At 44.3% G+C, this 27,368-nt stretch overlaps 2 protein-coding genes across 3 annotated transcripts in view; both read right to left on the reverse strand.

Annotated features, from left to right (window-relative positions):
- Positions 1 to 9,872, reverse strand: part of EEF1AKMT1 (EEF1A lysine methyltransferase 1) — a 36,361-nt gene extending 26,489 nt beyond the window's left edge. For both annotated transcript variants that reach the window (XM_081214545.1, XM_081214544.1), the window contains exon 1: positions 9,782 to 9,872. The gene's annotated coding sequence lies outside the window, so the exon portion shown is untranslated. The remainder of the gene's footprint in view (positions 1 to 9,781) is intronic.
- Positions 9,873 to 14,247: 4,375 nt separating this feature from the next.
- Positions 14,248 to 27,368, reverse strand: part of XPO4 (exportin 4) — a 112,389-nt gene continuing 99,268 nt past the window's right edge. Inside the window, exons 20-24 of the mRNA XM_081214526.1 lie at positions 24,216 to 24,334; positions 22,707 to 22,838; positions 22,081 to 22,197; positions 21,582 to 21,674; positions 14,248 to 19,095 (exon numbers count right to left, since the gene is read on the reverse strand). Coding sequence (XP_081070652.1) covers positions 18,898 to 19,095; positions 21,582 to 21,674; positions 22,081 to 22,197; positions 22,707 to 22,838; positions 24,216 to 24,334 — 659 coding nt within the window. The 3' untranslated portion in view covers positions 14,248 to 18,897. The remainder of the gene's footprint in view (positions 19,096 to 21,581; positions 21,675 to 22,080; positions 22,198 to 22,706; positions 22,839 to 24,215; positions 24,335 to 27,368) is intronic.

Below are 27,368 nucleotides of genomic sequence, written 5' to 3' on the forward strand. Positions count from 1 at the left end.
AAATAAGGAAACACAAGCTTTAAATGACCCAATACACCAGGTAGATTTAATTGATATTTATAGGACATTCAACCAGAAAGCAGAATACACTTTCTTCTCAAGTGCATATGGAAAGACAACCCTCAAAATGGGAGAAAATGTTTGCAAATGAAGCAACAAAGGATTAATCTGCAAACTATACAAACAGCTCATGCAGCTCAATATCAAAAAAAACAACCCAATCAAAAACATGAGCAGAAGACCTAAATAGACATTTCTCCAGAGATGACATACAGATGGCCACGAGGCACATGAAAAGATGCTCAACATCACTAGAGAAATGCAAATCACAACTATAATGTGATATCACCTCACACTGGTCAGAATGGGCATCATAAAAAAGATCTACAAAGAATAAATGCTGGAGAGGGCGTGGAGAAAAGGGAACCCTCTTGTACTGTTGCTGGGAATGTAAACTGATACAGCCACTCTGGAGAACAGTATGGAGGTTCCTTACAAACTAAAAACAGAACTACCATATGACCCAGCAATCCCACTACTGGGCATATACCCTGAGAAAACCATAATTCAAAAAGACACATGCACCCCAACGTTCACTGCAGCACTATTTACAATAGCCAGGACATGGAAACAACCTAAATGTCCATCAACAGATGAATGGATAAAGATGTTGTATATATATATATACAATGGAATATTACTCAGCCATAAAAAGGAACGAAACTGGGTCATTTGTAGAGATGTGGATGGCCCTAGAGTCTGTCATACAGAGTGAAGTAAGTCAGAAAGAGAAAAACAAATATTGCACATTAATGGATATATGTGGAATCTAGAAAAATGGTACAGGTGAGCCTAATTCCAGGGCAGGAACAGAGACACAGACATAGAGAATGAATGTGTGGATGTGGGGGTCGGGGTGGGATGGGGAAGGGGAGGGTGGGATGAATTGGGAGATTAAGTTTGACATAAAAACACTATACCATGTGTAAAATAGCTAGTGGGAACCTGTGATATAGCACAGGGAGCTCAGCTTGGTGCTCCGTGATGACCCAGGTGGGCAGGATGGGGGAGGGTGGGAGGGAGGTCCAAGAGGGAGGGGATCTATGTATACATACAGCTGATTCACTTCGTTGTACAGCAGAAACTAACACAACATTGTAAAGCAATTATACTCCAATAAAAAAACATCAAAATTGGTGAATTTTTGTGTAGCCATTTTAATATTGAAGACAGAAGGAAAAAAAGCAACATTTTTGGTATATTATGCTTTATTATAGGTAAAAACACAACTGAAATGCAAAAAGAGATTTGTGCAGTGTATGGAGAAAGTGCTGTGACTGGTCGAACGTGTCAGAAGTGGTTTTCAAAGTTTTGTGCTGGAGATTTCTCACTGGACAATGCTCAAGGTTGGGTAGACCAGCTGAAGTTGGCAGCGATCAAATCGAGACATTAATTGAGAACAATCAACGTTATACCACGCAGGAGATAGCCGACATACTCAAAATATCCAAATCAAGTGCTGAAATTCATCTGCAACAGCTTGGTTATGTTAATTGCTTTGATGTTTGGGTTCCACATAAGTGGAAAAAACTTCTTGACTGTATTTCCACATGCGATTCTCTACTTAAATGTAATAAAAATGTTCCATTTTTAAAACAAATTTGTGATGAGCGATGAAAAGTGGATACTGTACTCTTGGAAGAGACCGTGGGGCAAGCAACACGAACCACCACCAACCACACCAAAGGCCAGTCTTCATCCAAAGAAGGTGATGTTGTGTATGTGGTGGGATTGGAAGAGAGCCCTCCATTATGAGCTCCTTCCGGAAAAACCAAACGATTAATTCCAACAAGTACTGCTCCCAATTAGACCAACTGAAAGCAGCATTCACCAAAGTGTCCGGAATTAGCCAACAAAACGCATAATCTTCCATCAGGATAACGCAAGACAGCACATTTCTTTGATGATCAGGCAAAACCTGTTACAGCTTGGCTGGGAAGTTCTTTTTTTTTTTTTTTTTTAATATTTATTTATGGGACTTCCCTGGCCGTGCAGTGGCTAAGAATCCACCTGCCAATGCAGGGGACATGGGTTCAAGCCCCGGTCCAGGAAGATCCCACATGCCGCAGAGCAACTAAGCCTGTGTGCCACAACTACTGAGCCTGCGCTCTAGAGCCCACGAACCACGACTGAGGCTCACGCGCCTAGAGCCTGTGCTCTGCAACGAGAGAAGCCACTGCAATGAGAAGCCCATGCACCGCAATGAAGAGAAGCCCCCATTCACAACTAGAGAAAGCCTGCACGCAGCAACGAAGACCCAACGCAGCCAAAAATAAATTAATTTAAAAAATATATTTATTTATTTGGCTGCACCAGGTCTCAGTTGCAGCATGCATGTGGGATCTAGTTCCCTGACCTGGGATCGAACCTGGGCCCCCTGCAATGGGAGCACTGAATCTTAACCACTGAACTACCAGGGAAATTCCGGCTGAGAAGTTCTGATTCATCCTCTGTATTCACCAGACATTGCACCTTTGGATTTCCATGTTTTGGTCTTTACAAAATTCTCTTAATGGAAAAAATTTCAGTTCCCTGTAAGACTGTAAAAGCCACCTGGAACAGTTCTTTGCTTAAAAAGATAAGACGTTTTGGGAAGGTGGACTTATGAAGTTGCCTGAAAAATGGCAGAAGGTAGTGGAACAAAACGGTGAATACATTTTTCAATAAAGTTCTTGGTGAAAATGAAAAACGTATCTTTTACTTAAAATCCAAAGGCACTTGGCCAACCCAATCTTTCATATTTCTATTTAACATGTTCGGTCTTTCCTCTAGCTTTCTGAATGTGCAGAATACAGTTATAACTGTTCATTTCCTTGTCTACTGGTTATAACATCTGTGTCTGTTCTGGGTCAGTTTCAAACAATTGATTTTCTCCTCATTATGGGTTATATTTTCTTCTTTGCATGGTTGGTTAATTTTTTTTTATTGAATGCTAGATATTATGAAATGTAACTTGTTCAATGGTAGATTTTTTTGTACTCCTGTAAGTATATTTATAAACATAAATTAGTATTTATAAATATAAGTATTCTTGAGATTTGTATTGGGACACAGTAAAGTTACTTGGAAACAATTTTATCCTTTCAGGTCTTGCTTTTAAGACTGTTAGTAGAGAGGAGAACAGCAGTTAGTCTAGCACTAATTACTGCTCACCACTGTAGCAAAATAGCAGTATTTCTAAGTACTTTATCCAACGCCCCATGAATTATGAGGTTTTTCAGTACAGCTGGTGGAAACAGTCACTATTCCCAGTCTTGAGTGAGTTCTGTTCCTTCAAATCCTTCCAGGTATTTGTTTTCTCTAGCCTCAGGTAGTTTCTCAAGGAGGTCCCTCTGCAGTTCTCTAGGCTTCTTTCTCTGGTACGGCACTCTGCCTTGCACTCTGGCCCCATTTGGCTTCCCCAGGATCTATGAACTATTTCCTCAATTTAGAGAGGTCTCTGGATTCTGTCTGGGTTTCCCTCCCCTGCACAGCAGTCTGAAAACTCTCTCAGGCAGTAGATGGGGCAATCATCAGGCTCATTTTGTTTGTTCCCCTCTTTCAGGGACCACTGCCCTTTGTAGTCTTGTGGCCAATATTTTCAGAGACATTTTTTCCCACATATTTTATCTGGTTTTAGTTGTTGTTGTTGTTTTTTAGTTATATCAGATGGGAGGGGACATTTAGCCCTTGTTACTCCAAGTGGAAGTTCACAACAGTAAAAAAATAATTAACTACAGCCATATATATGCTAACAGGAATGAATCTCAAGAACATGTAAGTCACTAAATTATAGAAGAATACATATAGTATAAATAATTCTATTTAAATGAAGTTCAGAAACATGAAGATAAAAGCAAGTTAATAAAAAACTGAAGCTTAAAGATAGTTGGGCTTCCCTGGTGGCGCAGTGGTTGAGAATCTGCCTGCTAATGCAGGGGACACGGGTTCGTGTCTGGAAGGATCCCACATGACGTAGAGCAACTGGGCCCGTGAGCCACGACTACTGAGCCTGCACGTCTGGAGCCTGTGCTCCGCAACAAGAGAGGCCACGATAGTGAGAGGCCCGCGCAATGTGATGAAGACTGGCCCCAACTTGCCACAACTAGAGAAAGCCCTCACACAAAAATGAAGACCCAACGCAGCAAAGATAAATAAATAAATAACTAAACTCTTACCCCCAACATCTTGGGGAAAAAAAAATGTAACCTATTTAAAAAAAAAAAAAGATAGTGGTTACCTCTGGGAGTGAGGATACACCTAATTTTTTAAATGTTTATTACATATCTGCAGAGACCCATGGACTTGATTATGTAAGTAAAAAGTGCCTAAAATGGCTTCCAAACAGTTTGATGCCACCCCAGGGTACTAAGCTTTTTGAAAGAACTTAGAATAAATCTCATGGAACAACTCATCTATTCTTCTATCCATATTTTTCACACTGTACAATGATCTCCCTTAAGTTATGAAGTCAGTATAGTAGGACAACATCAGCACTTATTTTTTTTTTTTTTTTTTTTTTTTAGTACGTGGGCCTTTCACTGCTGTGGCCTCTCCCATTGCGGAGCACAGGCTCCGGACGCGCAGGCTCAGTGGCCATGGTTCACAGGCCCAGCTGCTCTGCGGCATGTGGGATCTTCCCGGACTGGGGCACGAACCCATGTCCCCTGCATCGGCAGGCGGACTCTCAACCACTGCGCCACCAGGGAAGCCCAACCTTTTTTTTAAATAGAAAAAATGGTATCGAAGTATATGGCTTATAGTAGAAGTTAAGTATTGCTTTGTGAAATGTTTTAGCAAAAAATACACATGTGTGTACAGGGTCATATATCATGATACAAAACTTTTTACTACAGGCTGTCATTTTAAATGTTTGGAATTTTTCATTGTAAACTATCTGTAATTTATGCACACACCCATCTCAAGATGTAGAGTTTCTAATACTTTACTGGACTAGATCATATAAACAACTCTTACTTGAAGCAGATACTTGATAACATTTTTTATACTGATTGTGAAAAAGTATTTCTGCTATTATTTAGACATTCAGAAAAACATGATACAGGATTAAGTGCATGACCTCTGGAGCCAAATTACCTAGGCTTAAATCATGGCTTTGCCACTTACTAACTGCATAGCTTGGAGCAAGTACTTAACCCCTCTATGCCTCAATTTTCTCATCTATAAAATGGACAAATATTAACAAACACCTACTTAATAGGGTTATTTTGAGTTAGATGAGTTACTACCTATAAAGTGCCTAACAGTCCTTGGAACACAACAGGAACACAAATATTACCTTCAGTTTACCTGAAGTTGTAAGTATACCACTAATAATATGGTATCTGTTGTAACCACTAAATAAGACAGTTTAGTACCTTCATATGACTGTCTACTTTACAAAAAGTGAATTGGCAGAAGAGGGAATGAGTGAAACTGGAGCACAGGAAATTAGTAACTAAAGGGAATACTATGAAGTGTGACAGGAAACTCTGCATGGAGCACGGTGGATGCTGTCTGCATGGAGCACGGTGAATGAATGCTGTCTGCATGGAGCACGGTGAATGAATGCTGTCTGCATGGAGCAGGACTGACTTTGACTGACTTGTCACAGGTATCACATTCACAGACTTAAGATACACATTTTTAAAAAATTACTTTAACAAATGGTTTTAAAATGAGTGTAAGTTTAATTGTCAGCATGTTTTCTTGAGATTTGATAAAATACAGTTATCACTATTATCACTTTTAGACAAAATGCAGATATAGCAGATCTATCATTTTACAGCCTCAAAATAAAGTGGTCAGAAAGGTGAGACTGTTCTGAAGGCTGACACCATCAAGGTGGTATCAATGGGAATGAATGGTGAGAGAATGTATATAAAGGTTATTAGAAGGTTCTGGGAAGACTGTCACCATACCTAGATAACTTTACTGGCAAAATCTATCTGATGTAACTATCTTGGATCCCTAGAGTCTATTCAAAGGCTGGCAACTCCCAGGGGAAGACTTAAAATTTGGTTAATTTCATTCAATTTGGGCACTTAACTTGGCAGTGGCTACCCATCCCTCACTCCTCCTTCCTGCCTCAGGAAGGTGTGCACAAATACCTGTTTTGTGCTCAGGGATTAATTTATACAGCTGAATGAGGATATGGAGAGGTCAATGCCACTGAAAGAGGAGTTTGTTATTCACAGTTCCCCAGGAAATGAGAGGCACAGCACATCGTGAAGGACCACATGAAACCTGTCACATGCAGGAACAAGGAAGCAGAGAGAGAACTGGGACAGTTATTGTTAAGACAGTGGGCAGGAAGGGAAAACACACATTCTATAATGTGTGGTTTGGGAGGTCTGTCATATGACTTTCACGAGCCCATGAGAGCCAACGTGCAGAGAAGATGTAAGGAATTACAGGGCCATCACTTTGGCCCTGTAATTAATGGATGCCAAGTAGACAAACATAATAAAGTCTGAGAACACACAATTTCAACAGCTCCAGGAGCAGCCTGTGGGAGCAAGGTGGGCAACAAGGACCCTGCCCTTCAAATAATGGGGATCTGCATTCTGATCGTTGACAGCTACGTCCAATCATGGAGGCAAAGACGGAGTCAGGCAGCCCTCGCTGCGAGGCTCCCATTGTTGTTAGCACTCCCCCCTCCAGCAGGAGCAACTTCGAGGGCATTTAAAGTGCCAGCACCTCCCCTGCTTCCATGTTTCTCTTTTCGCCCTTTTGGGGGCCACACATTTAAGGACTAGACCATTATAAATGGCAACTGAATATACGGAGGAATTTAGAAGGTCACTATGCATGCCCAGGAAAAGGTGTAGGCTTATAAAGACCTTAAGTTTCCTCAGGCTGATCCCTGGCACAAAAACAGCCTACAATAATAGCAACAACAGAATGACAAAAAAAGCAAATCCTGGGGAAGGGGGAGAATCTGAGAGTTCCAGCGTTTTCCACAAAAAAAAAAAAAAACACACAAGGCATACAAAGAAACAGGAATGTATGCCCATTCAAAGGAAAAAAGTAAACCAACAGAAACCATCCCTGAAAAAGATCAGATGGCAAAACAACTGTCTTAAAGATGCTAAAAGAACTAAAAGATGTGGAGAACATTAAGAAAACAACGTTTGGGGCTTCCCTGGTGGCACAGTGGTTGAGAATCTGCCTGCCAATGCAGGGGACACGGGTTCGAGCCCTGGTCTGGGAAGATCCCACATGCCGCGGAGCAACTAGGCCCGTGAGCCACAGCTACTGAGCCTGCGCATCTGGAGCCTGTGCTCCGCAACAAGAGAGGCCACAACAGTGAGAGGCCCGTGCAGCGCTATGAAGAGTGGCCCCCGCTTGCCACAACTAGAGAAAGCCCTTGCACAGAAACGAAGACCCAACACAGCCAAAAATAAAAGTAAATAAATTAAAAGAAGGCTCAACATTAAAAAAAAAAAAAAGAAAGAAAAGAAAACAATGTTTGAACAAAATGGAGATATCAGCAGAGATGGGGTACACCTTCAAGTGGCCCGACATACGCACTGCAGGAGTCCCAGAAGAAAAGAAGGGAGATTATTAGTGTGTGCAATGCTGAGCTGAGGAAGTCTGAGAACACAGCAAACTTACCCACAGATTACTAAGAGGCTTCATTTTAGTCCTGTATTTCAAGAGTCAGAATCAGGCAAATATTAAAATCCAGTGTCTCCTGAGAAATTTGAAGTGTACAACCGATTCCTGATCCAAGCTGCCCCACAATCCTGTCTAGAAGAGTTGAAGGACAAAGAAAAATATGTGTGTGTCCTATTATACATTCATATATACCCATATACGTGTGTATCCTTCATACAGACAGGAATATCTGAATTTTTATTTATTAATACTAAACACTTTCCACAGCTGCATTTGTGGATGGAGAAAGGTTTTCAATTTGCAACTTGAAATCTGTTAGCTAATTATTTAGAAGTAACACATGAAAACCATAAAAAAAAAAAGTTGACTTCGTTCAAATGAAAGAATTCCAAAGAGCAATTTAAGAAACCTGCCTACTTTTGTGGCTGTAAAAAGCAACTAAATTTCAATCTGTATTTCAATATGAATTGGGCCCTAAAAGTTTATTTTTAAAGCTGATAATCATTTACCAAGGCACTGCCTTGCACTAGCACTATTCTTGGTGATGGGAATCCAAGTCACTGTCCTCTTGGCGCTTACGTTCTAGTGAGGCAGGGAGAAAACAAACAATAGGAATAAAATATATTTTGGATTACGGTAAGAGACGCTCAACGGAGGGACATGAATTGCAAATGTTAGCAATCATACACTGTTTCACATACATTATCAGAGTGAGTTCACGAGAGCGTCACAAGTGGGAAAAATTAAAATCTGTTTATATATAATAAACATTACTAAACTCTAACTGAACTTTAGTTGTAATACAGTAATTTTTTTTAAACTTAAGTCACTACTTTATCATATCTCTAGCATCTTTAAAATTTTTTCTAAGTGGGCCTGTGAAACTGCTGTAAGATTTTCAAGTCCAAAAGAGTTGGGAAGGGCATTCCCTGGCAGTCCGCTGGTTATGAGGACTCCATGCTTTCACTGCCCGGGGGCCGGTTCAAGATCTGGTTGGGGAACTAAGATCCTGAAAGCAGCCTGGCGCAGCCAAAAAAGAAAAAAAAAGGAGACAAGAAGAGCTGGGAAGTGCTGTGCTACACTGCTATTAAACTGATGCTAAGCCTCATGTGGCTGCTACTGCAGCTCAGTGGTTCTCTGCGGAGGGTGCGCTGGCATCTAATGGGTAGGGGCCAGGGATGCTGGTAAATACCGTACGATTTAGAAAATCACCCTCCACAGCAAAGAACTCCCCGGCCCCAAAGTCACCAGCGCTAGGGCTGAGACCCTGCTCTCGGCAGAAAGACGCACAGGAGGCAGCTGAGTGTGGCAACGTGGCGAGCCCTCTATCCGAGGGGCACCGCTTAGTGCCCTGAGAGCAGAACGAGCAGCGCGTGCGGGTGGAGGGCGGAGAGAAGCAGCAGGTGGCTCGTACCTGGGCCTTGAGGGGCAGGCAAGGATGCGGAAGGGGGCGTGCGCGAAGGGGGACAGCACGCGCGAAGGCTGCACGTCAAGGAGCTGCGTCAGCAGGGAGGAGCGGGCTACCCTGCGTTGCCGTGAACAACTCCACAAAACCAACGCGACCCTCCCGCAAGAGGCAACCTTAGGCCAAGCACGTTTCAAACGCACACAAGCCTACTTCCACGTGTCAGGTTTACGACCCGCCGCTCCTCCCTGTCCACACCACGCACACAGTGTCTCCTGGCCAAGGCCGCCCGGGGCCGCGCGGGGGGGTGGTGGCGCGGGGGCCTCCCGACTGACCCGGCGGAACAGCCCGGGCGGTCCGCGTGGTCTCCCGCCCCGGACGGCGCCTGCCCTCCCGCCTTCGAGAACTCTACCCTGTTATTTTACAACTAAGACACGGGGGTGAAATCCACCTTCCTGAAGCGCGGCTCGACGCGCACGAGCCCCCGGCCCGCCCCGCCCCCTCTGCCCGGCCGAGACGCCTCAGCCCCCGCGGCTGCCCTGAGGGGACCGGAGGCGGCAGCCCCTCCGCCTCACCCCCGCCAGCCGGGGCTGACCCTCCTCAGCTCCCTCCCGCCCCGGCCCCGCTGACTACAGCCGCTGCCTCCAGGCTGCGCCGGGAAACCCGAAGGAGCAGAAACCCGAACACAGGAGCACGGAGGCTGCTCCGGTTACTCACCAACGCGCCCCACTCGCCTCCACCGCCGCCTCCCCTCGCCGGCCCGGACAGCTGACTGCGTCTGCACGTGCGCACACCGTCCCGCCAGGCCGGAAGCGTGGGCGGGGCCACGCCCGCGCATGCGCAGTAACCAGCAGAACCGGGGCGTGGGCGGGGTGGCTGGCTCCGCGCACGCGTACACTGCCCAGTCGGGCGCTTCCGGCAGGCGGTTGGGTCCCGCGTTAGTCGCTGGGCCGCCTCCTCGTGCTGGGAGGCGCCGGACTCAGCAGGTGCTTCAGATGGAGGCAATAAAAGGTACTTGAGGTTTTAACTAGATTCCCTTCAGGTCCAACGCATACCAATGGACCTGCCCTTTTGCACTCGATACGCTTGTACGTTTCACAGACATTAAGGCTCTGTCTGCTCCGTCTCCTCCGTCTAATCGAGAAATTCGGACATTAACCTGAAGTTTTATAGTAAAGATAGCATTAGAAAAAACCTTTAAAACCCTGCGCTCGACTTCCTCCGCGGTGTGCTCTCCCTTCCCAAACCTGACGTGGTTAAGGTGAGACCAGCACCTGCACCTGTCACGCTGTGGGTTGCTGTGAAGAGGGCGAGATGCACCTGAACCGAAGACGCACGCGCAGTCTCCGCGCTGAAATAAGACCAGCTACTACTCCGGCAAATAGTCTCATTATGAAGCCACTACAATTTCTATGGAAATGACCCAAACGTAGGATGGTGTTTGGTCAGCCCACTGGCTCAGTCTTTCAGAGCCTCCAGGGAGGAGTGCGCTCGCAGGCCGGCTCTAAGGCACCCAACACAGCATCTGCACACGGAAAGGAAGGCTCCCTTCCACCCTGGCAGTTACCAATTATAAGTGATGTATTTACTTTCCATTCTCCAAGGCTATCTATCTGTATTATGTTCCTACCTTCCTTTCCTTCATTTTCCTTACCAATTCTATGATCTTGTTAAGTTAAATTCTGCTGAATAGCTTTACATCCTTTCGGTATAAGGAAAGGATATAAATGAAAAAACAGGTTTACAACTTTGGCAGTACCATAATTTCCATTTTAAATACTGTTTCCAGGCTTATAGCAATCCATGCTTTTTTCTTTGATTGCTTTGATGACAACTCCACTAAGCCAGGTATTTCAAAACCAGCTGTAACTTATTAGCAAAGGAGCAGGAAAGAAAACATACACAAGCTAAAAGTAAGCAACAACATGAACCGAGAAACAATAACCAACTTTTATGGCAGTATATTCTTTACAGAGGTAGTGTTCCATACATAGGAAACTGCCTTGGCTTAACAGAAAGGCTTACGTTAAAGCAAATTATTTTTGGTTTGAAACAGATCTATTTTAAGCTTTCAAAGTTTCAGTTGCTTTCCTATCATGTGACACAATAGTTATCTGCATGTAATGTGTATTACTATGTTGTTTTTATAATTACAGTGACCATAATTGTCAGGAAGTTCCAATAGTTCCACCTCCACCAATAGTGCCGACTGCTCGGACAGCATGTCACAGTGACACATGAAGATCAGAATTCTCCAGATGAAAACTTCGCAATGTAATTTAACGTTTTCTGCAAATCATAAAAAACTTAAAATATTAAGAGGCAATTTTATCATCATTGAAATAAAGGGGAAATTACAGGAATTCCCTGGCGGTCCAGTGGTTAGGACTCCACGCTTTCACTGCTGAGGGCCAGGGTTCAGTCCCTGGTTGAGGAACTGAGATCCCACAAGCCGTGAGGTAAGTTAAGTAAGTAAATAAATGGGAAATTACTTGTCCAGTAAACTGGACTTGACAGGCAAGTTCAAATCAACCTTAATTCAGGAATTACTCCTTTTGTGTATTCAGAAGTGATTTTTGTTCGTCATGCTACTCTTCAGAAACGGGGCATAAAAGAAATGGAGATTACTCTGGAAAGACCTCTTAAGATAGAGATGGAGCGAGACTCGGTTTTCCTCTTTAAAAATAACTAGTATAACCTATACTTACAAGAACACAGATTCAGGTTTTTCTTCCTTTTTTTAGTGGTTTATTACCAAATTACTCAAATTAACCTAAGTATGTTGCAAAGGATAGTCCCTAGAAGTCTAGTCCCATAAGGTGCTTTGTGAAGAGGCCACTACGTAAGTAAAGTCGGATTAAGATCTTCCTCTAGAGCCTCCCAACGTGCACTTGTAAAGCATTTAACTTCACACAGTAAAGAAACTAGTTTTATTTCTCCAATTACTTGGTAACAGCTACGTTATAAAGAATTAGTGGTGCATGAAACTTATTTTGGGAATCACTATTAGGACTTTTTGTTGTGGGAGTAATACGAGCATATTCAACAGAAACTGAAACCACTGACTTAAATAGATCAATTCTCTCACTTAGAAAAGAAGATGCAGTAAATAATACAGTTAACTCTATCATAATACCACCAGAGTGAATGACTATCAGGTGTCAGACTTTGTGTTAGGACACATTTATCTAATGGAGCAAAATGTGTTCTTATCAATGATCTTTAAACAGGATGGAACTTACTGAGCATCTATTATATTTTACCCATCACTGTGCTTTAAATTTGTTCTTTGGGAATTAACAACACTTCTGGTCCTATGATAAGGTGACAGACTGTGGAAATCCATGTAAACCCTAAGTAGCGTAGCTGTCAATTGAATCTAGGTCTCCCTGCCTCTACCCTGTACTCTGCCAGTTCGAACAGCTTCACCAAGTCAGTCCTCAGAAAGGACCATGCAGGGCAGTGCAGTTATGAGCTGCAAAACTGCAGCCTAAGATCTGGAGCTTACTAAACAGAACACCTGAAAACTGACCTGGCAAAGTAATCAGCGGTGAACACTATTGAAACTTAAAAACAGAACTGCTAACTACTATGGGAATAAAAATACTTAGCACATCCCTGTTTAAACTCTCCCTGCAGGACTTCCCTGGAGGTCCAGTGGTTAAGATTCTGCGCTTCCAATGCACAGGGTGCGGGTTCGATCCCTGGTCGGGGAACTAAGATCCCACACGCTGCGTGGCACAGCCAAAAATTTTTTTAAATAAAATAAATAAATAAATAAAAATAAACTCTTTGCTTCAGTTTTTTTTTTTTTTTTTCATTTATCAGTTCTGGGAAGCATCAATGACTTAACCACAGTTCACTCTCTCGCTAGATAAAATAATTTACACTGCAAGAGTTCAGCAGGATGTTGATTTATGTGCTAGAACCAACAGAGTATGCTACCATTAGTATTGTATGGAGACTCCAAGCAAAAGGTTTTCTCCTTAATATCACCAAATATGCCCTTTGCTTCCATTTAGTTTTAAAAGAACTGCCATTCGAGATTACAAAGAGTGCACGACCCTATGTTTAAGAAACAAAACAAAAATGTTTCACAAACTAATTAATGCACCAAAGTCATTATTCATAAACCACTCAATATAAAGACTGTATTTTTAGAGAGCACCAATATTTTAAAGATGTCTTTTAAGAAACAATACCAGATTTTTTTTTTTTTTTTTTTTTTTTTTTTTTTTTGCTGTACGCGGGCCTCTCACTGCTGTGGCCTCTCCCGTTGCGGAGCACAGGCTCCGGACACACAGGCTCCGCGGCCATGGCTCGCGGGCCCAGCCGCTCCGCAGCATGTGGGATCCTCCGGGATAGGGGCACGAACCCGTGTCCCCTGCATCGGCAGGCGGACTCTCAACCACTGCGCCACCAGGGAAGCCCTCAATACCAGATTTTTATATCTGGGGCTCTAAGATCATCCACAGCTCCCTCCAACGAAAGGTGATCAGCCTGGGCCTAAGGCTCCCCCCTTGAAAATGAACGAGCTCTACTTGGTTCCTAAACAGCCTAATGGTTCTTTATCCACCCTTGGAGTGGAATCAGATCTCAATATAACCTAAGAAATACCATTACAAATCAATGAACATTCCAAGCAATATAAAGTTTAAAATAAATATATTTTCAAAACGCATTTTCTTCCTTAAAAAAATTAACTTTTCACTGCATATGTTTACAAGATGTAGAATTAGGTAAAAAGGAAAGTCTGTCTGACACACAGAAGAATGCTACTTTTCCACTTTCCCTGAAAGGCCAAAAAGAATGACCCAAACTACATTTACTACAAATATACCCCAAATCCAATGATTTAACTAATAACTCTGAAATTGTTTCTAAGATTGTGAACTGAGATAAATATAAATATGCTCAATATTACAGAATATAAATGAAACTTCAATTCTTTCTGAATTCTGGAGATTCTATTAGGGTTGGGTGTTCTCCCAGAAGGTAATGGAAATCTCTATTTTACCTGTGCAGATATGTCCTCATGTTTTTTATTTAAAATTATTCTGATCATGTAATGTCCCCAGTGTCAGTCACCCTAGGCTGGTAAATGAACTAGCACCATTCAATAAGTTTCATACAATAGTCTAGCTAGACACCCATGAACAAATCACACATGGTCAAAACAAAAATGTCATAAAAATATTTAGTGAAAAGACATATTTTAACTCCCATTTATGGATTAAAAAATACAAATAAAATTTTATATTCAGCTTGTAACTGGCTCAGTACATGGCCTTATTTCCTAAAATCGAATTGTAGCATCTTTTGAAAAATTAAATGCAACTTTATACCTTTATTAATAATGTTAATAGAGGTAAATATTTAAACAGTATACTCATCCCTGGGCCTCTTAAAAAAACTGAAAAGTCAGTATAAGTTTAAAATTTTAATATTTATAAATTTAAAAAATTTTACACGTGCTGAATGGTAGCAGTGCTAACATTTTGTGACCATTAAACCAGAAACTCACTGCATGGAGCCTTTTCCTTTGTACAGAGAACCAAATCACAATACCAACCTTTGCAATCTGTCAATAATTGTATGTGGTAAAAGACACCACACCAGGTAGCCTGGGCTCAGGACACACTTGAGGTCACATCCCCGTTAGGTACATAATGCAGATGCAGCGTTGAATGTCAGGCTAGGAAAATTAGCTATTAGTACATTCTGACAGCTCCTAAGAGCTGAGAGGCCTAAGAAAACAGACTTAAAAGAAAACCCCCAAACAAAATCTCTCCACTGCTGGGAAGTCTGGGACCAGGCGAAGAGCAAACCACAGAGGACGAGGGGGACAAAGATGGTTTGCAGTGTGAGCCTCGGGGGGCTAACACACAGGCCTCCCCGTCACCACGTTTCTGCCTTTACAAAGACTTACGTGTACAGAGCTAGGGGCCAGAAACACATCACCTCATCCATCCTCTTTAGAACAGAATGGATGCCCATTATTAAGCTTTTATCTTTACCTGAACCAAATACAGTCTTTGGCTAAATATGTCATGGGTTCCCATTATAATCAATCAGGAATACTTCACATTTCTTACATCTAAATTAAAATGTTTAAAGTTCAACGTGAACCATGGCATTCACTGCAAATAAATTTGAGCTCAGCAATATACCTAAGTTGGACATTTAAAAATTTTAGAAAATCAGTTTTTCAAGAATTCTTAGATGCAGTGTTTTCAGAATATAGTTACCAAGTCAGAGAATATCCACCTACATTTTAAAATAATTTAAAACATTATTACATCCTCAAATCAGCTATGTTGTTTTATAGAGGAATTTACAGAAAATTATAATGTTAAGAACTCATATCCAAATCAGTGCCTTATTCTCTGGTTTTGAAAAACCCCTAAGAAGTACTGAGGTTTCTAAACAGCTAATATTTTATTCAGGAGCTAATAACGATAATCATCTGTCAGAGACGCTGACTTACTAGGTCTAATGACAACACCTCCAATGACAGAGGTGGCAAACAGAAAGAAGTAAAATTGTAACAGACAAAAATAGTATTTTAAGGCTCCAACTGACACTGTAAATTAAGATACTCAAACTTGAAATCCTTGAAATTGACAACTTGTTCCCTTCAATACTTGAGGGGTTCATACAAGTATCAACAGAAATGGGAAATACGGTGATAGGAGAAATACGAAGACTTGACATTTTTGGTAAAAGAGAAAGTTCAACCAAAGACAGTAAGGGAAGTTAAATAATGCTGACGGGGGTAAGCATCACAGAGATGTTTGGTTTTGAAATGCAAACTGTGAAAAAATAGTAGTAACCATCTCCTCTGAACAGAGTAATGTAATATAATTAGAAACACGGTTTGCAACAAAATAAGACTAAATTCTTAAAACCAGTTTGGAGAAAATTGTGAAGTTTTTTTTACATAAAAGGGTCACACTGTTGACAACTCACTGCAGTGATGGTTACATGCCACTGTCTCCCAACAGACGAAGAGACAGGAAGGACACTGTCAGATACTGTCTCAGGTGGCCCACGCCCCAGGCAGCCGCCCATCCAGGACCACAAACGCAAACCAATCCTTCCAACAGAGCTACAAGAATTAGTTACAGGTGCTGCCACACAAACACAAACTGTGAAGGTACAAAGTCTGCAGAGACTGTGCCTTCAGAAATAAAAGGGCCAAGGAAAATAAAATCAAGCAAAGACTGAACTGAAAACGGAGGTGATAGAATATTGTGTATGAATAAGAGAAAGTTTATAAAACACAGCATTATAAAAAATCAAATACTCAACAGTGTCCCTTTAACATATATAAAAAGGGGCACAAATAATGCTTTTGTTTTTAAACTCCTTTGACAACAGTTTTAGCAGTAAAAATCAATTTACTAGAATTAAGCCAGTCTTCTTGACACCCACTGGGCCAAGAGCATTAAAACAAAACCCCCCAACACTGAAAAGCCAGCAAACATAGCTGAAGACAAAACTCGACAAAATAAAACAAAAGCCCCAAACTAAACAAATATCCAATCAGAAAAACAAAATGCGAACAACTGAAAAGAGCCTGGCTGTTGCAATTAAGTGGCCTTTCCCACTACCTAAAAACGGTGGTGGTGTTTCCTTCCAGTTTGCCACTAACCAACATTCTGATGATATCTTAGGTATTATTTGGTCCAATCTGAAGAAAATCTTGTTTCAATTAAAAGTGGTCTAATGAAAATGCAGGACTGTAATAGAATCTGGGCAAACAGCAAATACATCTGTCTAGATAAAAGATATTAAATACGGATGCCCTTTTTGTTTACCATGGCATTCCTTTCCTACTCATCTTTGTTTTCAATAACAACTTGATTTCCTTTCCTACTCATCTTTATTTTCAATAACAACTTGATTAGAGTTTTGTCGCAGTCAGTGGACCAATCCAGTCGGCTGCGTGTCTTGGTGCCCTTAGGCAAAGGGACAGGGACATATTTAGCTCACAACTGCTGGGCGCTAGGGAGCTGGGAAACATGAAACACCAGAAACAATGCAAACAAAGTGACTACCGCTGCCTCTGACTTCAAGTTCTTTAAGGGAAAGAAGAAGAAATCTAAAGATAAATGCACTGTCCAAAGTATGTTTAAGAACACCATAATACGTACACTTCAGGAAGAGTGATACTAGTTTTGCCCTAGATGTCTTTTAAGACTTTTTGCTCCACCTCAGTTGTTACTCAATGGTGATCGAATTAAGAGAAATGTTCCTCAGAAAGCTGTGGCTCTAGGCTTTGCTTTCATCTGCGTCCAGCGGCACCTGCCCAGGCTGGATGGAATTCAGATGCTCCGTCTGGTTAACTGCAACTGCCAAGAGCACAGAGCTACCCTCACCGCCGTGCAGCAGTGCACGGGAAGGCGCGTCCACTCTGTGCAGTCCAGGTACTAACACCACGTTCGGAGGTCAGTCGAGCACACGATGTTAAGGACAGGACGAGAAAGCCCGCCCCTCGGAGGCGCAGTTTAAGAACGTGCCTGCACCAGGGTCCTCTGTCACTGTGCTGTGTGATTCTGACACTGCAGTGGGCACAGTGTCACGTGCCTGGTGTTTATAAGTTAGCTTTCGTTTCCATAATTTAAGCTGGCACACAGAGTTAAGGGGAGCACGGCACCAGTACAAAAATCCTGATTAGAAAAATCAAACCAGAGGATCTAAAGTGAATTTTTTAATCTCTTAAATTAAATTTACGTGGCTCCTGTGAAATGAGTATAATACCCACTCTAGAATAATTACTGCCCTAATGTCCCAACGTGTAAGAGTCTGTCTGAATCAGTAATTCACATCCTTTAAAATAGTTATTGCTTAAGCAAGTCATTCAGAGCAGATGATTAGCCATGGGCTACGTGGCTGGACAGAAACATACTCAGAAAGTTAGACTACATCTGAATGAGCCTTTCATTTCACCCATAAAACCACATAAATACACACAATCAAAAGGGCCCCACGTTCACAGCAGCTAACACCCTAAACCGACTCTGAAGCGTCAAGACTTGATTTCTTACTAAAACAAATCTGCTTTTTGTAATTTCTTCATAAAATTAAGGCAATGAGATGGCTACAGTTCCTAAAGTTCTTCTTATGGAACAAAAATATACATGTATTTTCCTCCTCAAGTTCAGGCATCAGAGTAGATTCACAAAACCTGCAATTACCAGGCTGCCGTGACACAAGACAGACAGGGAGAGCGTGGTTACAAGAAGCCACAAACACCTGGTGGTGCCCTTCCCCCGCCGAGTCACCTCCTCCTCATCAAAGGGAGGGCTGGGACAGCACACACCGCTCAAAGCTTGCCGGGTCTTCTGCACTGACTGAAAACTGCGGGGGTGGCAGAGGAGAGGAGCTTATGACAACCAAGAATCCAAGGTCCAACAAACAAATGCTGACTCCGAGGGCCTGTCTACAGGCGGGCCCAAGAATCTGCCTTGTCAACCAGCTCCTCAGTGATGCAGATGAACAGACATCCAGCTGACAATGAAAACGCTGAACTGTGGATAGCCACCTAATGCTCTGATAAAGAGGGAAAAGGCACTGAATACGTGTTTCGTGGTGCCCATATCTCTTTGCACATATGTGGAATTTCATTTTGAGAGGCTGAAATCACCATTCAAAAGCTACAAGACCTACGACGGACTGAGGCTAATGCTTCCCTGCACCACACAACGCCCTGCCAGGCTCCCAAAATCCAAACGGCCAACGAACTGACAAAAAGAACAAGACTCAAGTCAACTGTTAGCAATGCAGTGCACTTTGCAGGAAGGATCTGATTAAGCATAAAGCTCTGTCGTTTATTTTACACAAAGGAGACCACCAACATTTGCCATAAACTCTTCTAAACTCTTCAGGAAGGCCATCTTCTGCTTCCGGTCCAGCACGGGGGGCGTGCTGCTTGCAGTGAGCTTGTTGAAGGCGTCTGCTAATCTCTGGTAAATAACTGGGTCTTGCTGACTTGCCAGTAATGTTTCCACCAGCTCCGAATATTCCGCCTGTTGAAGAGATGAGTACACGTAAGAACATGCCCCTTCCTCAAACACCACACGAAATACAAGTTAGTGGGCCACGGGGGTCCAAAAGGCAGGGTCTGACAGCTCTTGTTAATATTTAACATGTACTAAAAGTTCACTGTCATCTAGGTACTGTTCCAAGCTTTTCCATTAGTAACTCACTGTTTTATAACAACCGTGCGAGGAAGATATAGTTTATATCCCTGTTTACACACCAAAGTTCTTCCACACAGTGAGACTGCCTCTGAGCAAGAACTGGCCGTGCGGCTCCAGAACCCAAACGATCACGTACCTTGTCACGTTGCCTCTTCATTCTGTGTTTTCAAAGCACTTTTTTTTTTTTTTTTTGCATTTTATGATAGATTCTTAGTACGACAGATTTATGGTAGATTCTCAGGCCCTAAGTCTGCAAGCTGACTCTCAAGATTTCCTGGAGGTTTACGCAGATGTCTTGCCCACACGGCGGCAGCCATGACACAGCAGGTGCACACACATGCAGACGGGGGCTGCGTGGGAGGTGGCGAGGGGCGGAAGGGAGCGCTGTGCAGAGGGGCTCCCTGAGGAAGGGGTCCCTGAGGAAGGGGCTCAGCGACACAGAACAGGAGGGCGTGGCTGGAGTTTTCCTGGTTTTACTGCCCTGCATGTACAGCCTTACACAGAGGAGAGGATGTGGGATCAAGGGGAACGCAACCAGGGCAGCTCTCCAAGCGAAGCTCTCCTGAGAAGAGCAGGCCTGCCACTCTTCCCCATTAGCTTCTTGGGATGTCATGATAGACGCAAATGGGGAAACCATATGTTAATTCCGTTTGGAAAAGAGCAGGAAGGCACGCCCCCCCGACCCTGCATGGGGCCAGGGGGCCGCGCTACCTGCCCTTCCCAGAGGCAGGCCTGCGCACGGGGGTAAGTATAAACTCAAGTCCCCCCCGCGCCCCCTGCCCGAGCAACGGCAGTGCCTCCAGGGCCAGCCCAGCCCCAGTCCCTGCTCCCTTGGCTACAACGTGCACCCAGGTTTTTAAAAGGACATCACGGGGGGCTTCCCTGGTGGCGCAGTGGTTGAGAGTCCGCCTGCCGATGCAGGGGACGCGGGTTCGTGCCCCGGTCCGGGAGGATCCCACATGCTGCGGAGCGGCTGGGCCCGTGAGCCATGGCCACTGAGCCTGTGCTCCGCAACGGGAGAGGCCACAGCAGTGAGAGGCCCGCGTACCGCCAAAAAAAAAAAAAAAAAAGGACATCAGAAAGCAACGGCCTATGTATGCGGAGCACGGAGGTCCACCCACAAGGGCGCCACCTGCAGGAGGCAGTACCCAGGGCAGAGGCGCCCCGCCCGGGGCGCAGGTGCTGCAGGAAGGGGTCCTTAGGTGGCACGCAGGACTCCTCAAAATCCTCCCGTTTTAAAAGAGGGGAAATAAAATCAAACCCTGCGCACCAGTCACAGCAAATGCTACAGCCTCTATACTGAAGGATAAAAAAAAAAAAAAAGCTGCCCTGGCCTATGACTTGGTCACACTGGGTTGTGTGCCTGTGTGTGGGGAGTAGGGGTGGGGGTACAGACTGGAAACCGAGGCAGCTGAGGACCCGACACGGCTCTTCTCGCACACCTGATGGGCACCCTCCACAGGGACAGAGCGGGACAGGCAAGCCAGCCTAACTCTCCTCCTGCTGTAGCCCCCGTCACGGAGCGTTGCAGAGGCTTTACAGGCTCCAACCAACCACAGTTTTCCAGACTGCGCTATGGAATAACACACTGTGGCTTTCCATACTTTCTGAAGGCAGACTCGTCGGGGTCCCCAGGTTTATCCATCTTGTTTCCTTGCAAAGCTGTGAGTTCCTCAAGGACAGAGACTGTGTCTCCGTTACTTTGTCCTGAGTCCTGGTTCCCAGCACAGCTGCGTAAGGACAAGCTTTAGGGCAGCGATCGCCATAAAGGACGGTTCACAACAGTGGAGAAGGGAAAGGAGCTGCTACTAACAGCTTGTCAGATAAACACAAAACAAAGAGTCAGAGCTACTGAGAGTGTGAAGAAATACAGCCTTGGACCTCCCTGGTGGCGCAGTGGTTAAGAATGCGCCTGCCAATGCAGGGGACACGGGTTCGAGCCCTGGTCCGGGAAGATCCCACATGTCACAGAGCAACTAAGCCCGTGAGCCACAACTACTGAGCCTGCGAGCCACAACTACTGAAGCCTGCGCGCCTAGAGCCCGTGCTCCACAACAAGAGAAGCCACCGCAGTGAGAAGCCCACGCACCGCGACACAGAGTAGCCCCCGCTCGCCGCAACTAGAGGAAGCCCGCGCGCAGCAACGAAGACCCAACACAGCCAAAAAGAAAAAAGAAAAGAAATACAGCCTCACTGAATGGTGTGGAAGCACCGAGGCACAGACCCTCTGAGGACTGAGGGACAAACGGCCCATCTGTCTGAAAATCCCCTCACTACACAGAGCGAGGGGCCCAGGGAGGCGTGTCCAGTACCTGATGCAAGCACACCAGCGTGTAGAACGCCTCGCCAGCCGCGGTGGTCATCTCTGTGTTGTGCTTTTGCAAAACCAGCATATCAAACACCAGCTGAAAGTACACAGTAACAACTCTCAATAAAGACACACGATGACCATATAACCCTCCAGCCCCTCCCCATTCCAAAAGGGAAAAAGAGGGAAAAAGAGGTTATTCTTCTTTATTAAGTAAATCTGAGAAGTAAAGAAAACGTTTTTTTAAAAATCCAAGGATAACGTGAAGATGTTATTGCTTGCTGTGGTGTATGAAATAATCAAATTATCAAATTCCATGTTATATTCACCACATAAAATTTCAAGAACTCAAAATAACCGTGGAGGATAACGTATCCAAGAAAGCTGATCTCCAAAAACTGCAGTGAACAGAAAGAAAGGCATGATCTCCTCGTGGATGAAGGTGTCAGCACTGCCCCCTGGAGGCAAGACCCCCGGGCAATGACTGCACCCAAACATCTCACCTTGAGAAAGTGCCGTGTTGCCAGGAAAAGTGGCGAGTCTGTCTCCTGTGCTTTTGCACACTGTTCAGCTAACGGGGTCAAAGCTTCCAGGCACAGCTGGCAAACCTCCGAACTCATTCTGATCACGAAGGTCAAAGAACAAACTAGAGATACTTGACTTACAAAAGATAAAAAAATTAAAGCTATTATCTAACGGATGGCTATTTCTAGAAGGTGAGTACTTCGGTGTGTCTTTACTGAGCTAGGTGAGGACAGGAGATTCCCAGTGTTTCCGAGATTATCCGTATGTGTCTGGGGCCCAGGACTGGAGGTTTGTGAGTGTTCTGACTGTGACGCACACAACCAAGTGGCAAAGATCAGAGACACGGCAACAGGACATGGCGCTACTACTTGGGCTCCATGAGACAGTGACTTTGGGGCCAGGGGCCAAACGCCTCTGGGTCTGTGAAAGGAGGACGAGGGGGCACGTTAATGAAAGAAACACAGAAGTGGGGCCGCTATAGGCATGACTGCTTTTTAAAGAACTAAGACTGAACCACACCAGAAAAAATGCAAATTTTGAAAACGTTTCTCCTAGCAACCTTTTTCCCTCGTGACAAATCATCACAACGTTCACGCAAAGGATATGACGTCATTCCTAGCTCCAACGAGTACATAAGACTTTTAAAAAGATCTTCAGGAAGCTGTGGTATCTTTTCAGGAAAAATCTCACAGATAAATGTGATTAATTTGTAGTATTGATTACAAAGGGTTGGAAACTGAAAAAGAAATATTAAATATTTAGATGAGCAAACTACTTGTTTTCATTAATGGAATAAAGTAATAACCATCAAGCTTCTAAGTATAATGATTTGTTTAAAAGGTATACAGGATATAGAAAACATAAAGACCTAATTAAATGTAAAAATGAGTTACAAGAACGGGAACACTTTAGTAACTAATATGAAAGTGATACGTAGTAGAAACAGTCATCTTCTGGATAGTTACAAAAGCCATAGCCAATTCCAGATATTCTATGTTTACCCTGAAAAATTGAACAAAGCAGCCAAATCTGAAATTATTAAATGACCTGTGAATAAAACCATTTTGCAAATGTATTTATTTGCATTCAAGCATGTTGGAAAAATACAAGAACGTAATACAAACTGTTAAAATTGTGATTAGAACGGAGTATTCAGTCCTGCACTTCCAACATCTACTTCCTGGTTGCACAGTCCTGGAGAACTGAGGTAAAAAGTAGGTAATCTACAGCTAACCTCATTTAAGAAAATACACATCTAAATGTCTAACGGTTTATTTGATGAATAAACAACAAAAAACAAAAAAAACCGAAAAGCAAATCAATACACAGAGCTTCCTCAACTTCCCATCCTGCTGGCTGCTCTCCGCAGAGACACTTCTCCAGGAGGGACAAGCCTAGTCACAGCCGCGCGCCGGGAACCTAACAGCTCTCACTCTGACCCTCACCTGCACAGGCCCCTCCCAGCCCTGCTTCCTCCCCAGGCCCCTCCCTCCGCCCCTCTATCTTGTCCACCTCACTCTTCCTCTCCAACCTCCCACCTCCTGACAACGCAGGAGAAGAGACCCTCCCTCGATGGTACTCAGAGGGGGAGAAAGGGCAGCCTCATCACCACCACACCCTTGACATCAACCAGTGAGAGAAACCGAGGCCCAGTGCAGTCAGAATGTACGGAACTTGACCGGCTGTATGAGCCCTGGTTTCTTACCATCCCATTTCTCCACGGAGCGGCTGGGAAATGCCTTCTGTTGCCCAAACCCTCAGCCTGAGAATGATGTTGGGAAAGCACCAGAGAAATACACTACACATGAAACTTACTGTATGTGCTGAACGACAAATGATGAGGGAATCAAAACCGCGAACATCGGCACTCAGGTTCTGGAAGAACCAGTCTTTCCCTGACACTGAGCCATCAGTGAGTGCAGGGCTCCAGGGAAGGCATGGGTGTGAAGGACACAGAACAGCAACACAAACACTTTATTTCCACACACACTTAACAGATGAGTAGGTACTGGCCCCCTGAATTAAATCGGACATGTATTCGTGTCTGAAATATCTTGAACCTTCGAGTTCAAGCATATGCGGTTTTAAAGTTCACATTCCTTTCTTCACTTACCTTCAAGAGGTCCTGTGACATCAAGGGCAAAATCAGGTTCACTCCATACAACACAACATCGGCTGCCGACACAGATCTGTTTGCTGCTGGCCCAGGCTCCTGACCCCTAAACACTTCATCTATAAGATGAGAACAACGCAGTCTTACAGCTGTAACATCAATAAACCTACGAAGGTGGGTATGTTCTCCTGCATGAAAGTGAAAGTGGAGTCAAGCCCCTAAGACTAAATAAATCTACAAGGGGATAATACAGGCTTTCGTGTTGTACTGTTTAGGGTCTGAATACTGGATGCAGATATTCTGTGTTTACATTATCATTCTACGACGATGAAAGTAAAACTAACGCTTAATCAATGTTTTTTGAAAAGTAAAATTGACCCCGCTGACACATCGGTCATACTGTGAGTTAAATAATTTCCACAGCACTATTCACTCTTCTCCTAGGTGTGTGGGATTTTTCTAAGCTGGAAAGGAATGGGGGGAAATATAGGAATTAAATACTGCATAAAAAAAGTTTTTTTTTAAAAAGCTACTAATATGACAAAGGATTGTTACCCTTAATCCATAAAGGAGGCATATAAATTACTCAGAATCTTAAAACCTAAACAGATAAAGGACCAAAATCCACAAACAAACACCTAACAAAACCATAAGCCCAATGAAAAACAAGTTCAATCCAATCATTAAGCAAGCAATACAAAGTTTTTGAAGATACTACTTCTGATTCATTAGATTACAAGTGACTTCTGAATGATAACATTTAAATGCTGGTGAGGATACAGTGTGATAGTTACCCTCAAAAGCAATATAGTAAGAGACTTTTGGGCACTGTATATAGTAAGGATATAAACATAAATTTAGACAGTGATTCATCCACAGAAGTAATTAGTTTATCACTGTAACAGCAAAGTTGTAAATACTCCAGATGTCCTATATTACAAAAACAGGGTTAGGTTCCAAAATGTGGACTACCACGCAGCCATCAAAAAGTCATGAAAAATTTTAACGACAAGGAAGAGGCTAATAATACATTAATGAAAAAGGCAGAATATAAAATTATATTTGGAGCATAATCACAAAAAAATTATACAAAATAACCAAAAGGGAAATCAACAAAATGCAATTACTCTGGATTATGTCAAAGTATGGGTGATTTTTCTGTCCCTGTACTTCAAATTTTTTCTATTATGAGCATATTTACTTTCACAACAAGGGGGAAAAAAAGGACATAATGTGGTAAAAAAGCACTTCTACTTAAAAACCACTTTTTCAGCCTAATTCTGTACTTTTCTCCAAGAGCCTCAGTTGTAGCTGGAAGAATCCCATTTTCCAAAGCTGGGCACTGGCCAGCCTGGATCCATCTGGTAGGAAGCCTGGGCCTGCTGGGCCGGGGCCACGGCAGACTGGCCACCGCCACTGGGTCTGCTCGAGAGACGGCTCCTGGCCTGGGCTGTGGGACTCAGCTCTGCAGCCACGGGCTCTGCCAGGGGCTCAAGAATGTCGTGCAGAGGCTCATTTTCAGTTATGCTTTTATATCTCACCTGGTATGTTAATTTTATTTCATAATATTTAAAATATTTTCTCGGGCTTCCCTGGTGGCGCAGTGGTTGAGAGGCCGCCTGCCGATGCAGGGGACGCGGGTTCGTGCCCCGGTCCAGGAAGATCCCACATGCCGCGGAGCGGCTGGGCCCGTGAGCCATGGCCGCTGAGCCTGCTCGTCTGGAGCCTGTGCTCCGGCACGGGAGAGGCCACAGCAGTGAGGGGCCCGCGTACAGCAAAAAAAAAAAAAAAAAAAAAATCTCTTATCTCACCTATTATCTGTATTTTATTTTTTAAATAATTACTTAAAAATATTCTCTCCCTTTTTACCATCTATTTTATCTGTTGCTTTATCATTTCCTATTTTAATTGTCTTCATTTTCTTTTTTCTAGACCTCAACCCTATCCACCTTATTCTATTCTTTTTACCCTTATTTTGTACTTTCAATCCTGAGCACTTTGGCCTCAATTTCTTTTCTAACATTGTATTACGATTTCAATCCTTCTGCTTTTTTACTTTGAAAACCTGCCCGTCCACACTTACCCATACTGTCTACCCCACAGCTCGCCCCTAGGGGAGCCTGAGAGGGCTTCTGGCCCCTCCAAATGCCCTTCGTACACAGCTCTCCCATCCCTCTCAATACCAGTTCTTAACTGAGAGTCAGTTCCTCTGGGTACAGGGCTCGTATCCTGGTCCTTACACCCCTGGAAAGTCTACAAATCAACTAACACGGCATGTGAACCTCAGCGGGTCGTGTAACATACACCCTTCAAGGCAAAGGCTCAGAACAACTTGAGGCCTTAAGAGGCACATCTGAGCTAGAAAAGGTGAAGCAACCCCGGCCTGAAGGAATCAGAAAGCCTGGGACCGACACCCGCACGAGTGGCTGGGCCTGGAAACAGCGGCAGCGGAAGCCCTTCACCTTGGCGCCCCGTCACCTGCCCAGGGCAGTACACCTCCCGGGCTGAAGCTGACAGTGCCTGGCACAGGGCAGCTCTGCCAGAAACCGGTGCTGGGTGAACAAGGGAAGTGAACCGGTAGAGGGAACAGAGAGGAACAGTGTCCAGTGTCAGGTGTGCTGAGCCCAGGGGGCGAGAAGGGATCGGAGAAGGAAGGAGCAGCAGCACCCGCTGCCCGGGGGTCAGCTCAGCCCAGGGAGGAGACGTGGACAGCATATCCTCCTCGTGGAGCAGGAGGTCCTTGTGTCCTGAGGCGAGGCAGGCAGTGGGCAAGAGGCGGTGAAGGAGAGCTGCGACACACAAGGCTCCGGGCACCCGGACATGCCCGCCTGTGACAACAGCGGTGACGACAATGACAACGGCAGGCACCGACTGTCACAGCCCCTGTAACAGCAAGGGAGGCCCAGGAAGGCACCAGACTCCGCAAGGTCATGCTGCTGGAGAGCCCCAGGTTAGGGCTTCGAAGCGTCGCCTCTCAGCCCCCAAGTCCAGTGGCTCCCACACTGCAGTGGGCACAGGGCTGGGGTTTCCTCAGAGGACACGGAGGGGGAACTCGTCAGTAAAGCGAGCTCTGGACACTGGCCTCTGAAGTCAGACACGGGCGCGCGAGCTGCGCGTCTGCAGGCAAGTGGTGGAAACTCCTGGGCCTGTTTC

This window comes from Mesoplodon bidens (assembly GCF_964165515.1).
Source record: "Mesoplodon bidens genome assembly, chromosome: 17".
In the NCBI taxonomy this organism is placed as follows: Eukaryota; Metazoa; Chordata; class Mammalia; order Artiodactyla; family Ziphiidae; genus Mesoplodon; species Mesoplodon bidens.